Here is a 21,227-nt window from a genome sequence, read left to right on the forward strand (position 1 = left end):
TTTGCATGTATCAAATGTAGCATATCTGGTAATGTCAGTTTTTTACAGATAAAAGGCAAGTTTGCTACTGTCTGTACTCACATGATGTGCTATCCTCTAGCCAACTCCAAGAAAGCAAATTTCTGTGCATGACACAGCATATCACCACACATGGATATGCATTTGCATCCTGGACACAGCCACATCAGTGTGTTAGTGCACTAGTGTTGTCTTTCAATAGGTACAGGTATGTGTCTACTAGCTCCAAAACTCGCTCATTTTCTGCCTTATCCTCAGTCAACTCAGGCATCTCTGCAGGGTGCTATGTTACAGACAGCACAACGGTTGATTTCATGAGAAACAGCAGCATTTCTAAGGCAGTGGAGCTGGTTTCATTTTGGTTGTAAGATGTGCAGACTGGGAAGTTTTGGATCTATTAAGCACTATTGCACAAGAGTAGAGACACTGCCAAGTTGGGCAAACATAATTGTATATCACTGCTCAGCTTATTAACTACATAGTTTGCCTGATTTTGTCTGCACAGGCTGCAGCAGTTTGGGAAGCAACATCTGTGTTGGTTTTGTGGGAGCAAGGCCAGACTCAAATGACTTGTAGTGCAGTATTCTCTTTGGATTAGAAAGGCGATGAGGAAAGCTTATAAAATATGGTACTGCTGATAGCACAAAGTTGTCGTGTTAAGCTGCTGTTGTAAACATAAGCAATTTTTTTTTTGTCAGGAGAATCTGGAACCTCAACAAGAGCTGTTTACTTTTTCAGAAAGGAAGGTGGAGTGCACACACCAAGGGTGGAGAGGCTGTACGTGCATAGTAGCACGTGGAGCAGAACGTAGCACAAAGTTATACCCAGCCTGTAGGGCCTGACTTGCCTCCCGCATGGAAAATCCCCCTGCTCAAAAATGTGGTTTCATTGAAACCATAATTTTTTAGCACAAAATGATAAGCAGGGAATTTCAAAATCAAAAGTTCCATTTTGAAAAAGTATTTGGAAAAAAAATGCAATCTACTGTTTTAATTTGAAGTACTATTTTGTTTTCATTTTTCACTTGGAAGTTTTGAATGAGACTTTTGGACTCCAAGTATCATTTTCTTTAGTTTTGTAAAAACAGAATTACTTAAGGCAAAAATAGCTGTTCAGATAAAATTGTTGGCACCTCATGCTGCTATGTTGTGACCATAGATAGGAATTATTATGATGTTAGTTTGACCTAGTCTCCATCTGCAGCAAAAAATACTCCAGCACTGCCCTAAGCTTTCCATTTTTCATTCAGATTGCTGTTCACCTTCATTCTGCACCCAACTAATCTCTGGTGTTGGAATGCAAACAGAAACATAACAGAGACCTTGGGTTGTGCTGAGGCCTCCAGGTATCTCAGCAGGACTGCACCGTGAAAAAAGATTTGATTCTGATCCCAACTGGTTGGGAGGAGGGATTGAAAATGAAAAACAATTTTAGAGTAAGAATGAATGAAAGATCTTCAACTCTCTAAAAACTCATTTGAGTCTGAGCTGACTTGACATGGCAGTATTTTAGCCTTCACTGCTGCCTGTACTCTAGAGATGCACAGAGCAATTCAGTAGGCTAAGCATGTGGCTTTGAGTTTTTAAAGAGGGATCTATTTGGGTGAACATCTGAAGTGTTGCTAGTTTTCCAGCCCAACTAGAAGCTCCTAACTAGTGCTGATCTGTTACACACATTGTGAAATCCTTGGTTTTGGGATCACTCCTCGGAAAGCATGCATCTGTGGTAAATTAGATATGCAGCATTTTCAAGGAGGTAAGAGTTATTACTGCAAAATACCATGATGAATGACAGTGCAGTGCCTCTATTGCTTGCTAGGCTGCAGCCATAAGCATGATCCGTGCTATTTGTTAATAACGCAGCAGTTTCTAGCTTGCATTTTCCTTTACACTTTTGCTGTGGTGTTACGAGGCTCTGCCTTCTGCCATCTTGTTGGTCAGGTGGTTGGTGGGTACGAATCTGTGGCAGAGCTGAGAAATGCTGCAGCAGGAGAGAAAGCTTTTTTTAACCTGGCAAGTGTTTGTATCTTGACAAATATGAAGATACTCTGTGTAATACCATGTTTGTGCTTCCTTGTGACAGAGCATGGATGATAAATTTTTAGAACCTTTTTTTCTTTCAGGTAGCATCTTGTACCTTTAGGTCATGTTTCCAGCTGTTCACAACTGCCTGCAGTTTCTGTTCCAAAGTCCCGTCTTGCATCCAGTGGAGCCATGGTATTTTAATTCAGAGCACTTGAAATACAGTGCCAAATACCATCCTGATTTCTGTATTTTAAATAAATTGGGTTATAGAGCAAAATTCCAGAAGGAATTAGGTCTGTTAGCTCACCTATTTCTAGTTCAAACTCCTCACTTGAAAGCTGGATGATCTGAACAACTGACCTTAACCTTCACATCAGTAGCAGCTGTCCTTGATTCAAAAGTTTTCAGAAGTTTAAAAAAGAGGATTGAGATTTTCAAAAGTGACTGGTCTTTTATTGGTGTCTCCATTGTTGTCACTGTTAAACCAGCATATTTTGTAAGCTAAGTAATTAAAAAGAACTTACTACTTCTAAGAATTCTTTTTTAAGTTTCAGTTTTTTATTAGAGGATTTTTTTTGTGCTGGGACATATAGAATACAAAATTGTCTATACATTCAGGATGTTAAGAACAGAGGCAGGAATACAAACTGCTCTCTGGATCTTTCTTACTTGTCTGGACCAGACAAATCAGGAAGATCTTGCAAGAGGCTGGCCAACAGAATTCCCTCCCTAACAGTCCTTAATAAATCGAGGAAGGTTCGAAATGAATGTCCAACTGCACTTCTTTGGCTTGCAACTAGCTGCTTCTGGAATTTCTTCATCATTAGTTAGCAGCCTTCCATCATTAGTTAGCAGCTATCACTCTTCCCAAGTGTGCTTGGGTATCTGTTTTACCACAAAAGGTTTAGTTGTCTCAAAAAAATAAGCAAATCTCCAGGGCAACTGCAGCGTTGACAGGAACAAGCAAATGATGCTTGGGACCGTGGAAGGACAATAGCCTTCTGAGTCAGAGGTTTTCATTAGATGATTTAAGTAGCTTCAGGGTTTTAAGTCATTCCTCCAGCAGATGTCTCATCTTACGTTTTAATGTAAAGACAGAAATTTTATGAGGAAGTATGTCACAGCTCAGAATGACTGCAAATGGAAGTAATTAAAAAGGAGGTAGTTGAATTGGAATGTCATTTAGCTTTTTTAAGAAAAAACTCTCCTCTGCTCAGTTGAGCATTACTACAATGTATTTATACTACACTCAGTGCCTCGAAGTTTCAAATAGGCCAGGAGCTGAAAAGGCACATTTGCTGGTACAGTTATACCAATGCCAGCGGGCAGACTTTGAAGACTAGCAGGCCTCACTAATTGAAGGCTTCTACATCAACCATTAAAGTTGACAGGAGGATTTCCACTGATGTTGAGAACTGAATCAAGTTCTGGACACTGGTTTTTTGGTAAGGCACAAGACACTGGATGACACCTTTTTTAAAGCAAAGCCTCCTTGTGTTATCATCTGTTGTTCACTTCGACTCTGGAAAGAGGACTTTGTAGTACTGAAGGAAAGTCACATCTGCTTTGCATCATTTATATTAATAGCTCTCTTTCTTGTTTTTCCTGTCCCTCAGGGTACCCAGGAACTGGTTAAACAGGTGAAGAATTTGCCCCAAGCCAACTACAACCTCCTCAAATACATATGCAAGTAAGTGAAATTAATTAACACTTGGAAAAGTCACTAAGTTTTGTGAGGCTCAGTCTTATATGCAAATAATTTACTCTGAAAGTGTGAATATTCAAACATCACTTACATGTAAGTTACTGCTCCTATAAAACATGTGGAGGTGAATGTGCAGCCTGCCTGAAAAAAGCTCTTGGTTTATCCAAGAGCATCAGAGAAGCAAATTGCTGTCACCCACAGCCTTGGCAGCAGGCATGAATGATACTAATATATTACATTTTTTATTTCAGAAGCACTTAAAGACCAATAAAGAAAGGCATTTTTTCCAGGTACTGCACACTTGGAAGATTTATGCAGATGCAGTCAGAATGGCCAGTCTGGCCTCAGCTCTGGTTTGGAAATGGGGTTGGGAGTGGCTTTTTCTTGGAGTACCAGGGACTCCGCAGCCGTGTCTCCCCTCATCTCTCTGCTGACTCTCCCAGTTTGTGCAAAGTGGGCTGGAATGTGTTTTGGGAGTTGGAACGAACTGTTACCCTAGATACAACGTAGTGAACTTTATGTTGTATTCTAGTCTCCATGGTAGTTAGTCCCCTTATGACCAGTGGGATTTGCACATCTGGAGCAGGCAGTAGACACAAACGCTGACATGAAGCCCATGACTTATTCAAGAGATGTCAAGCCCTTCCCAAGTGTACAGACAGATAGCATTTCTGAAATGTATTTTTTGAATGCTTTAAAAAATTTATTTTGCCTCACTATGTGCTTCTATAGCTGTTTGTTTTAATATCTGAGCACCTCAAAACATGAATGGCTGAGGCAAGGGAATATAATTATACATGTTTCTAAGTGAAGAACTGAGGAAAGGAAAGGCAAATAGAATTTGCTTCTGACTTAGTGAAGAAAACTGAGGATTCTTGGATCTCAGCACAGTATCCGCCACAAGGCAAAGCCACAGAAAAAATGGGAGTGCCTAGAAAAGTCATGATGCAAGTAGAAGCATTCAAAAATTTGCAAAGTAGTGCAGAATGACAAGGAAACTTTTTCCCTGCCAAAACCCATCCAATCATCCAAAAATTAATGATAGTTTAGGAAATGGAGTACAGACAGAGTGAGACTGTTCACTTTTGAGGCCACTGAGTCCTATTTCCTGCTGCTGTAGGTTTCCATGTCATATAGTCCTTTTTACAACTTGGCTAATTATGTACAAGCTATTTAGGTGTTTGTTACAGCCTTTCTCTTACTACAACTCCTATTGGGAGGCTGTTCCAAATTACAAAAACATTAACTGTTAGAAACTTTCTGCTCATTTCCAGCTTATACATATGGATAGCCAGTCTTGTCTGGATGTGCTATCTTTGGCTTGCATAGTCTTTTTCTTGTGTTGATGTTTGCCCAGCTGATGCATTCACAAGAAGCATTTGGGCTACCTGTTTATCTGTATTTTGTTAGATTCAAGCCACAAAGATCTTTGCACAGGCTGCTACTTCTAGGACGACGAGATGAGTGAAATGTCTTTTTACTTCTGTTATATCTCTAAGTGAAAACTGGCAGAAGTTAATCTGTGTAGTTGGAGAATTCCTATAAAAATGTGAAAATCTGTCCTTTCATATCCAGTAGAAGGCTGGATCCCTGGTAGGCTGGTACTTTTTGCAGAAACCATCCTGTCCTCTCTTGTTCATACACTAGGAGGGATCTGGGGTTATTACTGAGTATCTAAGCTGCATTAGTCACTAGAAGCGTTTCAGGTATCAGGGTTGTATAAACACAGGACAAAACTGTTCCTGCCCCAGAAAGCCTACAGTCTGAGAAGTGACTTATTATTCCTCTCCTCCTTTGATTTTTCTGGGGGGGCTTTTCAAGGTTCCTTGATGAAGTTCAGGCTCACTCCAGCATTAACAAGATGAGTGTCCAGAACCTGGCTACAGTATTTGGACCAAATATATTACGGCCCAAAATGGAAGATCCAGTGACCATGATGGAAGGTAGGTACTACTCTTGTGAGATAACACAACACCTGTGTTTTGGAGCTGTAGGAGTATGCTGAAAGTCATAACTGTATCACTTGACCGCACAGTCAGCAACAAGTCAAGCAATCCCTTTCGTCAGTGCCTGTGAGGGGATGTACTGGCTGACCTCTGTCATTCCACTCACCACTGACCTGGGAGTGTCTTTCCTCACCACCACATGCAGATGCCTCTGCCCTGGTGTAAGCTGTTATGCGAAACTCTTTTTGAACCCACTGCTAAAATGAAAGCTCAAACCTTTTTCAGAAGGACCATGTTTCAGTACCAAACTGCTGTCATTTAGTATTGGTGCATTTTGGTGGCTAGACAGCTCCCTGTAAAGGACATCCAGTCCGCAATGAAAGAGGTACTGTAGTTTTTGCTGTGCCACAGTTGCTATAACTAGGTGTCTTAGAAGTGTTGTCTTCTAAGCAGGCTGTGTATGGGTCAGAACTTCATGGAACCCAAGGAGTAAGTTGAAAATCACTGTTAATTTTGGATGTAAAAATCTGAAGCTTGAAAATTATCTGCCTCCATATGGGTCAGGAAACGCCCAGGGCATGATCTCTGTCTGGCTGACACTAGGGCTGGGATGCAGCCCCTCTCCCAGGTGGCACTGGAGCACAAGTACTGGGGGGCAAGTTTTAGCAGGGTCTTTGCATCAAGTTTTGTGGGATCTTGGCAAGCCTGCGAAAAGAATTGATGGATTCATCCAGCATTAGGCACAGACGGAGATGCTGTGCCCAGGATGTCTGAAGTCAGCCCTCGCACTGCTCCCTAGCTGTAGGGGACAGCTGATGTGGTGTTCTGCGTGATGGAAATTCTTCATAGAAGGCCAGCATTATCGTGCCTTAGCAGCAGCAGTGCCTTAGCTCGGCACAAGTGACCTCTGAAAGGCATCGCAGATGTGTGCCCCACAGGTGGCAACTCACTATAAGGTAACAGGCCAACTTTAGAGCATGGCCTCACATACTGTAGTTGTTCAGGGACTCGAAGCCTGCCACAGAGATGTGGGCCATGTTATTAAGGGTAGATTTGAGACCTTCCCCTTGAAGCCAGAAGGTACAAAAATGTGGGGAGGAGAACAAGGGAGTGCAGGAGCAGATGCTGGGTTATTCAGTATTACGAAGGTGGGGATAGCTGAAACCTCAATCTGTTGTGTGATGCTGTGACCTCCCCTAGTGGCCAGTTGGCCAGCCTTGGTAAGACTCTGACAGCCTTGGCCAACGACGTGCTTTTTGTTCAGTTGGTGCAGATGCCAAGTTTGGGTTCAGTTCACCTCAGGCATTTCATTATGCAGTTCAGCTGATGGCAGAGGTGCTTGTACTGTGTGTAGGTGCGCAGGTGCCACAGATGCTGTGGTCTGAAGGTCTCTCCTAGACATCATATAAAAACACTTCAGTGACCTGACCTGGAATTCTGTATTACCAGACCTGAACTGTAGAAAACATGGGGATCATTACCCATGACTGGATTTTTAGACTTAATCGTTACACTCAGAAGCAACAGCAATGGCAATGGTTTTTTTTATTGCTAGTTGAGGATAGAAGATTGGTTAAATAGAAGTAACAGAGAAGCGGAAAGACTCTCAACATTTTTTTAGTTTCAGGGTAAGATGGATCTGCTAAATCAACTGAATCAGAAAAATACTGCTGCCAGTTCTTAACAAAAAGCACTTTAATTGTGTCCCTCTTCAAATTTAAACCATGAATTTAAAATAGAAATATCTGAAGTTTGACAGCTAAATTGTTAGGAATGCCCTTATCTCCAGAGAGGTTTATTTCTCTCCCCGCATTCACAGACATAAAATAGAAGTTGTAGGTGAGCTCAGTACCTCTTGCTATCAGGCCAAAACCTCATTATTAAATTCAGGCTCTCATCTTGAACCCCTGAGTATGTTAGTCTTATTCTCTATTTCGGACAATACTTAAAGACAGAATTACGTATTTGCTCTTTTTAAGGTTTTCCTCTTTTGTAGCAAGTGCTTTGTATTAGGTTTGGTAAGTGGTGTTCTCTATTAGTTCATAATGGTCTACTCCATTACTGGAAAACAATGACAACTCATTTCTGTGGATTTAAATAATTGCAAGTACTTTCAGTACTTGCTGTACACCTCCTGCAGGGGCATGTATCATACAGATGTCATACTTTCTGCAAGTTTCTCTATACACTAAGTGCAGCAGAAGGCCTAAGCTGAAATTTCTGGTTCTTCAATAAACACTAGCTCTGGGCCTGTTAAGACTATGAAACTGGGTGCAACATAGTTGTGGAAACCTGCTGGTTTTGGATGCTGGACAGAGAGGTGCTCCATCCCAGCAAATAGGTTAGTGTGTTCAGGACCTGGCATGCATCTCTGCACAGGCCTATGCTGTCCTGCATGGATGCAAACACTGAGATTGATGTTGGCTCTGAACCCCATGCCTTGGTGTGGTACAGACATGCCCTGTTTTCCAGGTATCCTCCTCCTCTGTCATCCTCAAACGTGTCCTCAAGCAGGCCAATTTATTAATCATTGCTAGCGATCATTTGTACTCTGCTAGTCAGCTACATTCATGAGCTGGACTGACACCTGCATCCTTCACAGTCCCCATTTCCAGCAAAGGGAACGATTCTTGTCCCTTGCAGTCCTGTACAGAAAGGCCCAGAGCAGTTGTTTGTGCAGACCCATTGCAGTGCGCGGTGGCCACAGGCCTGCCTCACAGGGAGCTCACAGCGCACCTCACAGGCAGGAGGTGAGTGTCTGAGGTCTTCCATGTCTCATCAACTGCTTGCCTTTGTTTTGTCCCCACAGGCACCTCACTAGTTCAGCACCTGATGACAGTGCTGATAAGTGAACAGGGGCGAATCTTTGCTGTTCCTCAGGCAGATGTGCCAGGAAGCCAGCTGGAAATCAGACCTGTGCGTCAGCGCAGTACTGTGGAGTGGATCTCCGAGGAGGACGGGGAGGACAGCAGGTTGGAGAACAGCATTCCCAGCCCCGCTGATTTGCCTTCTAGCAATGCTGTGGCACTAGAGGCCACTCCTGGACCTGCAGTGAAAAACACTCCTTCGGAGCACAGTGGCAAATTGACTCAGCCTGCCACCAGCCCCAATAAAAGAGTGCAGCCACTGCCTCCGTGGAAATACTCCTTCCGCCAGCAGGGAGCACGGTCTGTGAGTCCAAAGCTGGGCAGCTCATCCTTAGATATCCCCAACCTCTCCTCCAGTGGGAACTGGTTGATGAATGGACTGTACTCCCTCCGAGGCCATCGCCGGACAGCCTCTGGGGAACGAGTTAAAGACTCATGTTCTTCCCAGAGACTCTCTACTTACGACAACGTCCCTTCGTCCAGCCTCTCCCTTAGCACACACAGTATGGCCAGCACCACGTGGTCTACATCGTCATGTGAAATCTCCGTGATGGACTCGGTCAGCAGCTGCCCAGCCTGCCGGGCCAGTGACTCTTCTGCTTTAAGCTCTCTCAAAACCGAGTGGATAACTCAGGGCTCACTGTCTCAGAGTGAGGTCAAGACTGCAGATCTGGAAAACAGCATCGACAGGTTTGAAGCATGCAGCAGCAGCAGCAGTGAACAGAGCAACCCGGCTGCAGCTTCCAGAGACTCTGTCAAATGCTCTAGGGCCTTACAGAGCTTGGTGGTGGAGCTAAAGACAGAACTGAGCAAACAGAGGACTGAGTATGAGACTAGTATCAAAAGGTAATGTCATCTGCAGGGGGGACAAGGAAGTCATCTGTCAGCATTACCCCTGTTTGAACATGGGTGTGGGCTACCAAGCGTATCAGGTTCTCAGACCTGGAGTTTGGGTTTGGGAGACAGCAGATTTGGTTCTGCTCTTCCCTCACTGTTCTCTGAATCCAACTTTTCTCTCTCTGATCTAAGAGGGGATCAAAAAAATGGGATTTCCGTCACACAGGGAATTCCAATATTTCACATTCTATGTTTTCACTGGAAATCAGAACTACACAGGTAATGCCAAAGTCTGCTCTTTTTCAGTGTCCTGGGAGAAACAGCAAAGCAAACACCTTGGAGGGAGGGATTGGGACCCAGGGTGGTGAGGCCTCAACAAGGAACTCTGTTGGTCTGTGCAGGTGCCGAGATTTGTACCAAATCAGTCTGAAATTGAGGGCTTCTTGCTGCTTTTCCTGACAGAAACATTCTTGAGGAAACTGATCTTGATTATTCTCCGGGGTTTTGTTTGTTTGGTGGTGGTGGGACTGCATCTCAGCTACAACTTTTTCAGCAGCCCTTTTGTGTTGAACTTCTAGAAACCTTGCTTTTGATTTTTGATGTACTTGTAGTGGTTCTTTGCTCCTATGGCCAGCCACTTGACTGAAAGTAGCAGCAAGGTGCTGCTTGTACAGCAGGTATGTGAACTGTGTAGTTCTTTGCCCACTCTGTTTACTTGCACAACTGCAGCTGCTGGTGCTGTACTTTGGATCTATGCTCAGAAAAACTCCTTCCAGTTTTCAGGAGAGATGTGTATGAGGGCAGGTTCTGTAGGAAGTAGAAAGTATTACTAACCAGCAAGTCATATTTATTCGTGTGAGTTAGTATATTAGGTTTTATGAGTGTAAGTGCTTAATAGAATGACTTTCAGGCAAGTACTCAGGGAAATATGCACATGAAATATCGTTGCTTAAAGGAATTCACAGACAAAGGTCTGTGAATGAGGATGGTAGTTCATGGCTTATTTGGTTTGTTTTAGATGCTCTACTGATGCAGAATGGGAGGGCAATGAGGGTATGTGCCTTGCATTTAATTCTGCAGAGCTGCCCCAGCAAGCCTTGTTGCAGGGATACAGAGTAATAAACAGAAAGGAGACCAGGCTGCAGAACTTGGAAATGCGTATCTGCACATTTTTACCTGCTGCCTGGGGGAAGAGCTGGCTTTCCACCTCTTACCAGTAAAACTGTTCCAATGGGGCCTTCAGCTGTCGACATCCGGGACATCCAGGAAGACCTTTCTTCATTCCAGCTGTTGAGCAGTTTCAGCTGCTTCAGCTCCAACACCTGCCTTCCCCTTCAGCTGGACAGGGACAGAGAGCACTGTGGCTGGAGGGGAGGACTATAAATGGGCCAGGTCTCACAGGGCAAAGTAGCTAAGAGGAAAATGCCTAATGAGCTAATAGTTTCATAAAACCAGGCAAGATGCAATCACTGCCTTTTTGTATTAAACAGGATGACTCCAGCTGTTCAGGATTACAGCCCGAAGGGTCTTGCTGTCAAGTCTAAGAATTTCAAGCCAAGTTTTTCAGCTCTCAAAAATTTTGCAATGTTTTTACTACATCTGCAGCAATTTACATGTGTAAAAATATGTTCCTTTGGAGACTGCATGAAAGTCTGCTCCTGTGGAAAGACAGGAGCTAACTAGCAAAGAAGGGAGGCCGCTTAGCAGGAAAACTTTGGGCTGCCTCACTAGCTTTATTTTATTGAAGATAATTTAGTCCCCAAAAGTAATAATTAGTTCCTTTACAATTGTACGTGTGCTTGTGTGGTTTGCAGAACTCAGTGTGTGTAGCAGGGCATGTTTTAATGAAGGAATATGAGCTTTTTGTTGGCACATACATAAGTGGAGGGAAAGCAGAGTCAGTACTTGCCTGGGGCAGAGGTAAGGAACACTTGCTGATGGAAAAGCTGTTATTTATCATCATCAACTGCCCATTTTCTCTCTCTTAGTCAGAGGGAGGCAAGTTTTATGGCCTTCCTGTAACCAGTCTGTTCCAGAGCATTTCTCCCTCGAGGTTAGTATAATTATCAGGCATTCTCTGTTGAGTTTCAGTAACTGATGTTTACCACCTGGGACTCTTCAGAAACTGGAAGTATCTTGGAGAGGAGTATTCTGTTGGGTATGTAGAAAGGCAGTAACTACTGTGACCCTATGTAATTCAGAACATGGACAGCTAGTCTAGGCTGCTGTAGCTGACCCCTATACTTTGTGGTGGAAAAATTTAATTGGTAGCTCAGAGCTGTAGGTTCTAACAAAAATGTTATAAAGGGGGGCGGTGTGTGGGGGGAAGCATCCTAGCTTCAGAAGAGTCCTCTTGTATTACAGAAGACAGCTATCTGGGTGATAAAAGTGTGCCTTCATCAAGATGAGCAGGTTTTTGCAGACATAGTATGCATTTCTGTTCACTCATCAGTGCAGCTGGTGGTCTGCTGGACTTGGTGATCAGCGTGCCTGTGTGTGACTTTCTAATTTGTTGTGAAAGTTGTGAAAAGGATCATATTGCCATCCTTAGCTGTATGTGAAGGAACAGTTTAAGGGGATACACTGCATTGCCTGTGTAATAGCCTCTTGGTGGTCACAAAATGGAATTCAGACCCTTCTGGGCCTGTCACAAAGGTCCGTGTTGTCCTGTCCCCCCCCTTTTTTTTTGTTGTGGAGTCTGTAGCGTGCCCTTGTTGCGTGTCATTTACCCTGTCTAAAAATAACCCATTCACAGTTTCACAGTGAAGCCAGGCACCCCAGCTTCACAGCTGGGTATTCTACTGATCAATGACCCTAAGAGGTGGTGGGTTTTTTGTGGTTTGGTTTTTTTTGGTTTTTTTTTAAAGTTAGAGGGGGGACACTTTTCCTAGGAAAAGCCTGATTTTTAAAATCACCCTTTCTGAATGTTCTAGTGATCAGAAATTCCTATCTGGATATACTCCCTCCTCTGTATTAACACCACTACTGTCTTGCGATTAGGAAACGTGATGGGGAGGACAGCAAGTGACATGCCTTGTGCTTGTTTCAAATCAAAAAAACATGAACCCTGTTCTTTGAGCTCCTTGGAGAAAAGCTCTGAGTCTTGCATTAGAGCTTTGTGCACAGACAAATTTCAGGTCTGTTCTTCAGATTCTTCCTCATATGAAACGTTGGTTTTTGTAAAATCTTGTACGGTAATTCTCCCACCCCAATGTCAGTGACAAACTTTACAGAAAATACCATAAAATGGATGGTGAGGAAGGACTGTAACCTCATTCCTACCTGACCTCCAAGGATGTTCCTCTGTACTGGATATCCATACAGGGAAATGCAGTATCAGGATGAAAACAGAGGTTAAAAGATTATTTTTTAATTATATATTTGAACTCAGCCTGAGGAGTTAATACATCTCCTCAGATGTTTGGTCTGTTGCCCAAAAGTAAGCATTGTTTTGTAAGGCTTGAGCATATTTTCTCAAGATACAAATAGAGGAGGCTCCAGCTTTCAAGGAGTCCCTGCCCTTAAACTCAACATTAATGAAGTGACAATTAGTGCCCTCCTTTAAAACTTCCTCTTAGAATGAAGGTATTTTAGCTCTAAGTGGAACAACTTATGTTTATTATAGCTATCAGCAGTATTTATTCAGCCACTTAAAAAACCTCTTTTTTTTTTTTTCCCCTTCTCTCTCCCCCTTGGTTTTAAGAATTGAAGAAACAAGTGCAGACCTGAGGAAACAAGTGGTTAGGTTAGAAGAAGAACTGGACCAAGAACGAAAGAAATACACAATGTTGGAGATAAAGCTGAGGAATTCTGAACGTGCTCGTGAAGATGCTGAGAAGAGAAATCACCTCCTGCAGAAGGAAATGGAAGAGTTTTTTTCAACATTAGGATGTTTAACTGTTGGGAGTCGAAGTGCTAAAGTCCCCAAGTAGAACAAGCTGATGTACAGCGTAGAAAATTCTATTTCTGGCAAAACCAGTGAAAATGCACATTTTGTTCTGGTATACTCATGTATCATGAGTAATTCTACAGTGATTGTACTCTCAGTGACACATGCTCTGTTGTCTTTACATGTGCTGTAGTATTTGGGCCAGCTGGGAAAGACTGCTAAACATAATGCTTGAAAGTTTAGATGTCAGATTGCCAAGAAAGAGCGGGCACCCTTTTTATCCACAAATCAAAAGATACTATTCTCCACAGCTGTACAGCAGCCAGCTTCAGACTTACTGCACCATCCTTTTGCTGGCTCAAGGACAGTGGAAAGTCCTGCAAGGTGGGTGGGATGGCCAGAACCGACGGACGGGCTGAGCCTGGAGCTGAGGGCCTCCTACACTTGTGCTTGGGAAGATGGCAGTTCCAGTATGTCACCACATTCAATGTGGTTTAGCATAGGGATTTAATGACGGGTTTTTTCTCCCCACTCCCTACATAAAGTTTGTTCAAATTTCTCATTCCTTAAAGTGGCATTATATTATGAAGATAATGCGAAAACAAAGTCTACAAAAGTCTACAAATGAGCTGAAGATACCAAAATCTTGACAACTCACTAAAATTGTCCCTTACCCACCAAACGGTTCCAGTGTTTCACAAAAATGCAACTTATTAATCTGTATGTGATTAATAATCAGATTGGCCACACAAACTCCATGAAACTTTAAATATGCATATTTTACCCTCGGTATCTGGAGGTTTGTGACCCAAAAATAGAGCAGTATTAGCTGCAAGAAAAAAAAATCTCATGAGTTGATATGTACTGATCAGACATCAAGGTAGGAGAAGAAAGATTCTTATCAAATCACATCCAACTGCTGAGGGTTCTTTATCTATCAAACTTTAATGGCAAAACCTATGGTAAGAGAAATTAGTGCAATTGGGGGGGCAGGAAAGAAACGGGGAAGGGTGGGGATCTATCTTTAACCTTCCCAGGACAATTTACACTTAGCTGCCTTGTAACATTTCTTGTGATACCAGTTGATTTTTTTGTTGTTAGTTCACAGGGAGATGAGGGGACAGGAGGAGTATCACAAACAACCCAGCAGCCTAAATTCATTACTTCTACTAAAGAAAAATCACTAGAATGAAGTTGTAATTTCTGGTAACTCGCTGCCAGGGCTGACTTCCCCTTCAAGGGACTCTGAGAAGTTCTGCGTAACATTTGTAGTGCTCCGAGCCACGCGGAGCCTGCACACAGAAAATTGTTTCACCAGATTCAGCTTGAACTCTGCTTGCCAGCCCAGCACTCACAGCACTGTTCACTCTTTCTTGGCACGCATCTTTGACGGAATTTTTAACGGAAAAAAGTGCCATGACAACATGAACTGGCTAAAAGGAAAGTATAGACTGTAGTGAAAGTGCTTGCTTTATTTAAGTATTTTCAAAAAATGACCTGAATCTGTCTTTTCTTACCAGAGAAGAATATAACTCGTTGTCTGCAAATAACCTTAGAATGGGCTTTTTTACGTACCAGCAGATTGTACACCTTTCAGTATTGACTTTCTCCTCATCATCTCACAGATATCCAGGTATTTCAATATTTAAACATCTAGAAGTTAACTTGTTTCTACCTCACTGTAATGCTTCTCCTTCCTATAGAAATGTAAACCATTTAAAGTGAGCAAAAAGAAACATTTAACCTAATCTTTCCTGGTTAAGTCAAGTCAAGCAAGGTGGTAAAGTCAGTTGTGTGGATAGGTTAATTCAGTTATTTCAAAACATTTTCCCTTCTTCCCAGAATATCCAGCTGTGCTGGATTCCTTACTACCCCTGGTGCGAGGCAGCGACCTGAGTGTTCAACAGGAGCAGCCTGCCACCTGCAGGCAGCAGCATCAGCCTTATCTCCCCCCCCGCCTTGTATTCCTACTGCTAGTCACAACTGATCCTGCAAGGACTATGATGGCCTGTTTAAAACAGCAGCATTAAGCTGCATAATGTGAGAAGCAACTATTGTAACAATGATTTTGAGCTGGAATAGCATAGTGGGTTTAGGTAGCATTAAATACCATGCCAGTCATCACAAAATAAACCTCAATATTAGAGAGTGGCCTGAACTGGGTTGTAAGTAATTCTCTGCAATTAGAACAGCAGGACTGGTAAAAACATTTCTGCTGAGGCACTCAGTCCAAGTAGTAGTAGCAACCAGGTTATTTTAATGCCCTCTTTTATTCCTGCCCCCAACATGGATACCTTTTGCCATATCCATCCTGACAGCCCACAGCCCTTAGACTATGTATGTATCAAGTGCAGACTATTCCCTTTAGTTCTGGCACGCTACAAACTTAAGAACTGAGCCATGCTGACTGGGAGCCTAAAAAATAAACATGCAAGGCAAGCACTGAACAGGACTGCTGACTAACTCTCAGTGAAATGAAATGCAGCTGGAATTCTAGATATTCTTTAAGTATTTAAACTTAGGTAACCGCTACATATAGCGGAACTGGGGAACAAACCCACCTATCCCAAAACTTCAGCTCCAGGATAGCATCATCTGTCAGCTATGTAGTACTACATAATCTTAATCTGGCATCCAGGATAAAATTCATTCTTCTTTTCAGTATCACAAATGAAACTGTATCCACTCAAACTGATTAATGGAACTAACCCTTTCCTAGTTGACTGTTGTGCTCCAGCAACATCTATTCCTCTATTCCTCATGAACAAAAATTTCAGGTCCTTTTGAAGATGATCCACTGCAGTAAATAAAGCCTGCAAGAAGCTGCAAACTACCCAGTTCATGCTAAAAAGCACCACGGTAGGATGTTAACTCTAAAGCACAGCAACAGGAGCATAATGTTCGTTTCCTGTCATGGGCAATTATGCAAGAAATGGAACACACTTGTGCTGTTATACACAACCTCATGGAACACTATGCCGTTATTTGAGGAAGATGATACACTCTTACCTAGCTTTAACGCCTGTTTCTGTACTCTTTCTCGCCACTTCATCTGCCAACTTCATGGATCCGAGAGAGCACTCCTTATTTTGCAGACCTTTTGCTTCTTACAGCCCCCAGTTTAAGTGCCAGCTTTCTGAGCAAGTGTTTCTTAGCAAGATACAGGTTTGTTAGTAGTATTAATAAGACATGACAAAAGGTTCCTGGAATCAGGTAGATAGATACATTTTTTACCATAGCTTCACCTGTGCAATCTTCCCAGCCTGGAACACCCCTTCCAGTATTATGCAGGCAAAAAAGTGTAAAAATTTTTCACTGAAAGAAACCCAACACAAGCATATGCTTAAAAAAAAAAATCCAAAGCCAAACAGCAGCATTACAGATTAACAAAAAACTTCTGTAGGTCTCCATGGCATTTCTAATGTGAAAAGGAAGATTAATAATGATAGCTTACTGAATTACCTACGTTCAGTAGTGAGTTCAAGCAAGCCAGCAGCACTATGGAGTGTTTCAGTTCTGGGCCTAATTCACCCACAGACAAACCCCTGGCAGCTAAGACCGTCTCAGGCCTTGCTCTATATTAATATATTACTCGGAATCAGCTGCATTTTATGCTAACATATGCAAATAAAATAGAGCATTTCTGAGCCTCACCACATTCCTAGAAGAGCACCTCACAAATAGCTGGTCTAGAGAAACAAAGCAGGCTGCGCTGTACTGCCCATGGTCACAGTACTTTTCCCTTAAAAACGTACACAAAGACAATGTAACAGCACGCAGACAAACACAACTCACGGGTATCTTCAGTCTTTGTTTAAAGAAACTCTGAGACCCTGCTGGAAATGAAGCCAATGAATGCATTACGTTAGGATTTAGCCCCACGGTAGAGGTGCCAGTGCAGGACGTAGTCCTGGCACCCAAGTTAGCTCTCCAGTAAGAGCTCTCCCTCCAGAAGTCAGATCCTTCAGGCTTCTCTGAGAGTCAGTTTTAAGAAAGATTCTCCTGAGGGCACAGTGCCTGCGCCCTCCTTTCAAACACTAGACAGCCCATGGCTTACCTCCTTCTGCAACGCAGGGTCTCAGCAGCTGTACTTCCAGGAAAGGCGGCAGCTAGAGTTGGCAGCCAGAAAGTAAGAATGGATTCCCAGTGGTCGCAAACACACTTGGTATTAACAGTCTGTGGCACATCCAAAGCCCATGGGAATGGAGAAATGGAAGAAACAGGTCACTTTGCCCACGAGCGAGCTCACACAGAAGACAGGACTTTAAGTACCATTAAAAACGGATGAATTCTCAGGAAGGACTGATGCTAATAAGACTCCAACTGCAGCCTTATTATGAAATCCATTAAATCCATTCCAGCCTAGCAATGAAGAAACACTAAATGCATAGTGGTCAAGCTTTTTTTTTTCTTTTTTATTTAAAATATCATTATAACCAATTGACATACTAGATAACAATGTATACATTCCAGTGGTGCACATGTAATGACCTATGGCATGAATGAGTAAAAAAACCACAATGTTCTCAGTAATGCCCCACCAACAGCTTATTTGGAGGGAATAAAAGAAAAGCAGGAAAAGGTATCAAATGTGGGGAAGAAAAAAAAAAATTACAGTTTTCCCCAGTATTTTTAATGGTCTATCTTCCCCTTCGTATTTCTTGGGACAAAATAAAATTAAGAATATACTTCAAAAGGGGCAGAAGGAATGATCACAATAATTAGGGTTTTTTTTCTCAACTTTAGTAATAAAAGTTAAAGAACTCTCAAAAATAGACTAGATATTGGGCCTACAAAAGTAATTCATCTGTATGCAAAGCTTACCAAGAATTATTCCTTTTGTAAAATGTAAAGGATGAGCTGACATTACTAGTAAGCTATTTTTACCTACAAAACCAGACTACAATAATAAAATCACCAATTTACAGCTAACACAATATTCTAGATGTACATTATTGTACACAAGCTATATATTACACATGAACATCTTACGTGAAATATATAAGAAACATACTTACTGATATTGTCTCAACATTGGCCAATAGGTTTATTTTTCTAAAGGAAGTGTATTTTTCTATTCACATTCAGTGTAGTTCCAATAGCAAGGGTTAACTTTGCTTGCTTAAGAAATGTAGAAAGTTTGTGTGAGGTAGTTCAAGAAAACCTAGCTTAAATGTTTAACTGCAGAAGTAGAAACACAATGTGATCTTATTCATAACACGTTTCTGTAATGCAGAGATATCTAAAGAAGAGAAGGGAGTGAAAGAGATCACTTAAAATACCACTTTTATCCAGTGCCCTTAACTAAGAATAAATTAAATTAATTGAAAATTTGGGTAGACAGTAGAGTCTCATCACATTTCTTCATTAAAACCCTCTTTCTAATCCTACTGAAAAATGCGGAGAGCTCTCCTTCAACTCCAGTCCTCAAACTAAATATGTAAGAACCAAAACATTGATAGGAAAGTAAAATGTAACAGCATGGACAAGCTGCTGTCAACAGCAAATAAAAACATATCTAGAAACAGTAATTCACTTCCTTTAGCAACTTGAAACAGTAAGACCAAGTGTAAGCTGAACCGTCTTCTTCCCTTTCCCCCATAACCTTAATCAAGAAACATTTAATGTCATACGCTTTGGATGATTAGCAACTATCCTCCTGTACTAGCTTTTTGATTGTTTTTCTTTATGCCATGTTGAGATGAATGCCACAGACATTAATGCAGGGCATTATACTCATGCAAGCGCCTGTCAAGGTGCTTCATTTTTGCTCTCTAACGAAATAGCCTGTGTTCAGAGAAGTGATTTTCCATAAAACAAACCCACATCAGGAACACTCCACTTACTTGGATACTGCGGCAGTAGAGGGTGCTATTGCCACAACCGCCTCAAATACAGCTCACCACCATCACCTCCCCTGAATTCACACCTGTGTGCTGGCAGGGGGGGGCTTACCAAACAGTTTATGCTGATGTATCTTTGTATCTAGGCGGAATTCCTATCCAGAAAGAAACTACTGCATATAGCACAGTAAGGTTCTTCAAAACTAAAAACCCAAGCCGCACAGCACCTACATAGGGAAAAGTGCCACATCTGTTCAGCTCAGCAGAATGAATGCAATAGAGGTGACCTGGTCCGTCACGCTGGTCTAAGGTGGTTCAACTGATGGGTATTGCTCTGGCAGTCCAGCTTCTCACACACACTAACACACAAAAACCTCGATTCTGACCCCATTGTCTTGCATCAACAAAAGGCTTCACAGAGCAGAGGTGCAGCACACAGTAACGGTACTAATTTCCTCCCCACTTCTATTTCAAAATCTTTAAGAACCTACTACAAAAGGAGAGGAGCTATTTTATCCTTGATGCCTGCCACAGCTCTGACCAGAGAAGGTAGAAATTAATCTCGTTACTATTGCCCACTTTTAACCTCACCTGACATAAGAAATCACGACAGCTCACTGTAATTCAATCCCTACCAACTCCCAATGGACTGGAACGGCCCTAGAAGAGGAAAGTTGCATGCGCTTTAGCGAAGCCTGTTGTCATGAGATTTTGGAACCATAGACTAAAATAAAGCTTAATAATACTTTTAAGAATAAAACTGTACAGTGTATTAGATAGTATATGATCAACAACATAACAATAGACAAAGACAGCTGAACTCTAGCTACCCATTTGTTTGCTATCTGTGGCAGTGTACAACTATCTCTGAAAGAATTTTATATTTCAACAAATAAAAAGGGAAGTTAAGACTAGCATGTTGTGCTAATTTGGTTACTGAATCTGATTTTCGTGTCTTTGAAATCTGCCATCACTTTAATTTGCCTAAAACGCAAGCAACTGCAAAAAAAACCCCCAAAGCAACACTGCTATGAAGGTGGTGCCAAAAGTGAACTCTAGGTTCCCACAGGCAAAGCTCTGACCTTACTGAAACAATCCCTTTAAACATAGCTCGCTCACACTGCAACGGGTTGCGGTGGACAGTCCCACCCTTTCATTAACCCTACCTCAAAAGAAGAAAAGCTCACTTCTCCTTAGAGCTTATGAACTCAGTGAAGTTACTATTGATAGCACACTGTGGTAAAAGCCTGGTAACCGTTTCACTCAATATTCATTTTAAAAGCAATTTTTCTTCAGGACACTGGAAAGTGATAGCAAAAATTATTTTAAAGTTTCTAAATATTTCAATCACCACTGCAATCCAGAGGGGTCCAAAATAAATTTAAATAGGAATTGTATTTACCAAATTCTGTTCTTAACAGCACTTACAGGCATCAGAAGTTGATTTTGTCAGTCTTAACTTCATTACACTGGCTTGACCAGAATATCATTTGACCCTATATAACAATGGAGTACTGTTGTATGACCAAAAATTTTGGCTTAATTCACAGCTTAAACTTTGATAAAAAATTACAAAATAGACTGTTCTGTTGGTCTCTGTTCAACTTGAGCAGATTTTCTACGTTCCAGTGCTAGATGAATCCAAACATGTCCTGCCTATTCTGAGGTAATATACAATTTGGCAGGATCCTGTAAAAATAATTGCCTTAACAAATGTGGTTTAGAAAGGCAATATTGAAATATTAGATACAAGTGAGGAAAGCAAAATTACACGGACACAGCACTTACCAGCAGTCTAGCCAGGCCAGGAAAACAACTGTGCGCTTTATCAATTTAGTCATCTTTGATCTAGTTACCATTCCTTGTAACCCTGTATGTTTTTTAAAAAGACATGTTAGATATTGAAAGCATTACTATCACTTCAATTCTTTGAAACTTACTGCAAAGACAAATTTTCCTCTTTCAATTAGAACTTCAAAAAGATACCTATTTCATCCAACAAGCAGAAGGAACCACACTGAAGAGCATCAGTCATTCCTGGGTGACCTCTGTAGCCAGTTATATTACTTGCTTATGCTCTGCGCCTGGCAAGACTTCT

The 21,227-nt window shown here is 41.9% G+C and overlaps 1 protein-coding gene across 1 annotated transcript in view; it reads left to right on the top strand.

Annotated features, from left to right (window-relative positions):
* Window positions 1–13,380, top strand: part of ARHGAP22 (Rho GTPase activating protein 22) — a 161,679-nt gene extending 148,299 nt beyond the window's left edge. Inside the window, exons 7-10 of the mRNA XM_050898757.1 lie at window positions 3,659–3,732; window positions 5,569–5,690; window positions 8,503–9,406; window positions 13,101–13,380. Coding sequence (XP_050754714.1) covers window positions 3,659–3,732; window positions 5,569–5,690; window positions 8,503–9,406; window positions 13,101–13,329 — 1,329 coding nt within the window. The 3' untranslated portion in view covers window positions 13,330–13,380. The remainder of the gene's footprint in view (window positions 1–3,658; window positions 3,733–5,568; window positions 5,691–8,502; window positions 9,407–13,100) is intronic.
* Window positions 13,381–21,227: the final 7,847 nt, after the last annotated feature.

This window comes from Gymnogyps californianus, chromosome 6 (genome assembly GCF_018139145.2).
Source record: "Gymnogyps californianus isolate 813 chromosome 6, ASM1813914v2, whole genome shotgun sequence".
In the NCBI taxonomy this organism is placed as follows: Eukaryota; Metazoa; Chordata; class Aves; order Accipitriformes; family Cathartidae; genus Gymnogyps; species Gymnogyps californianus.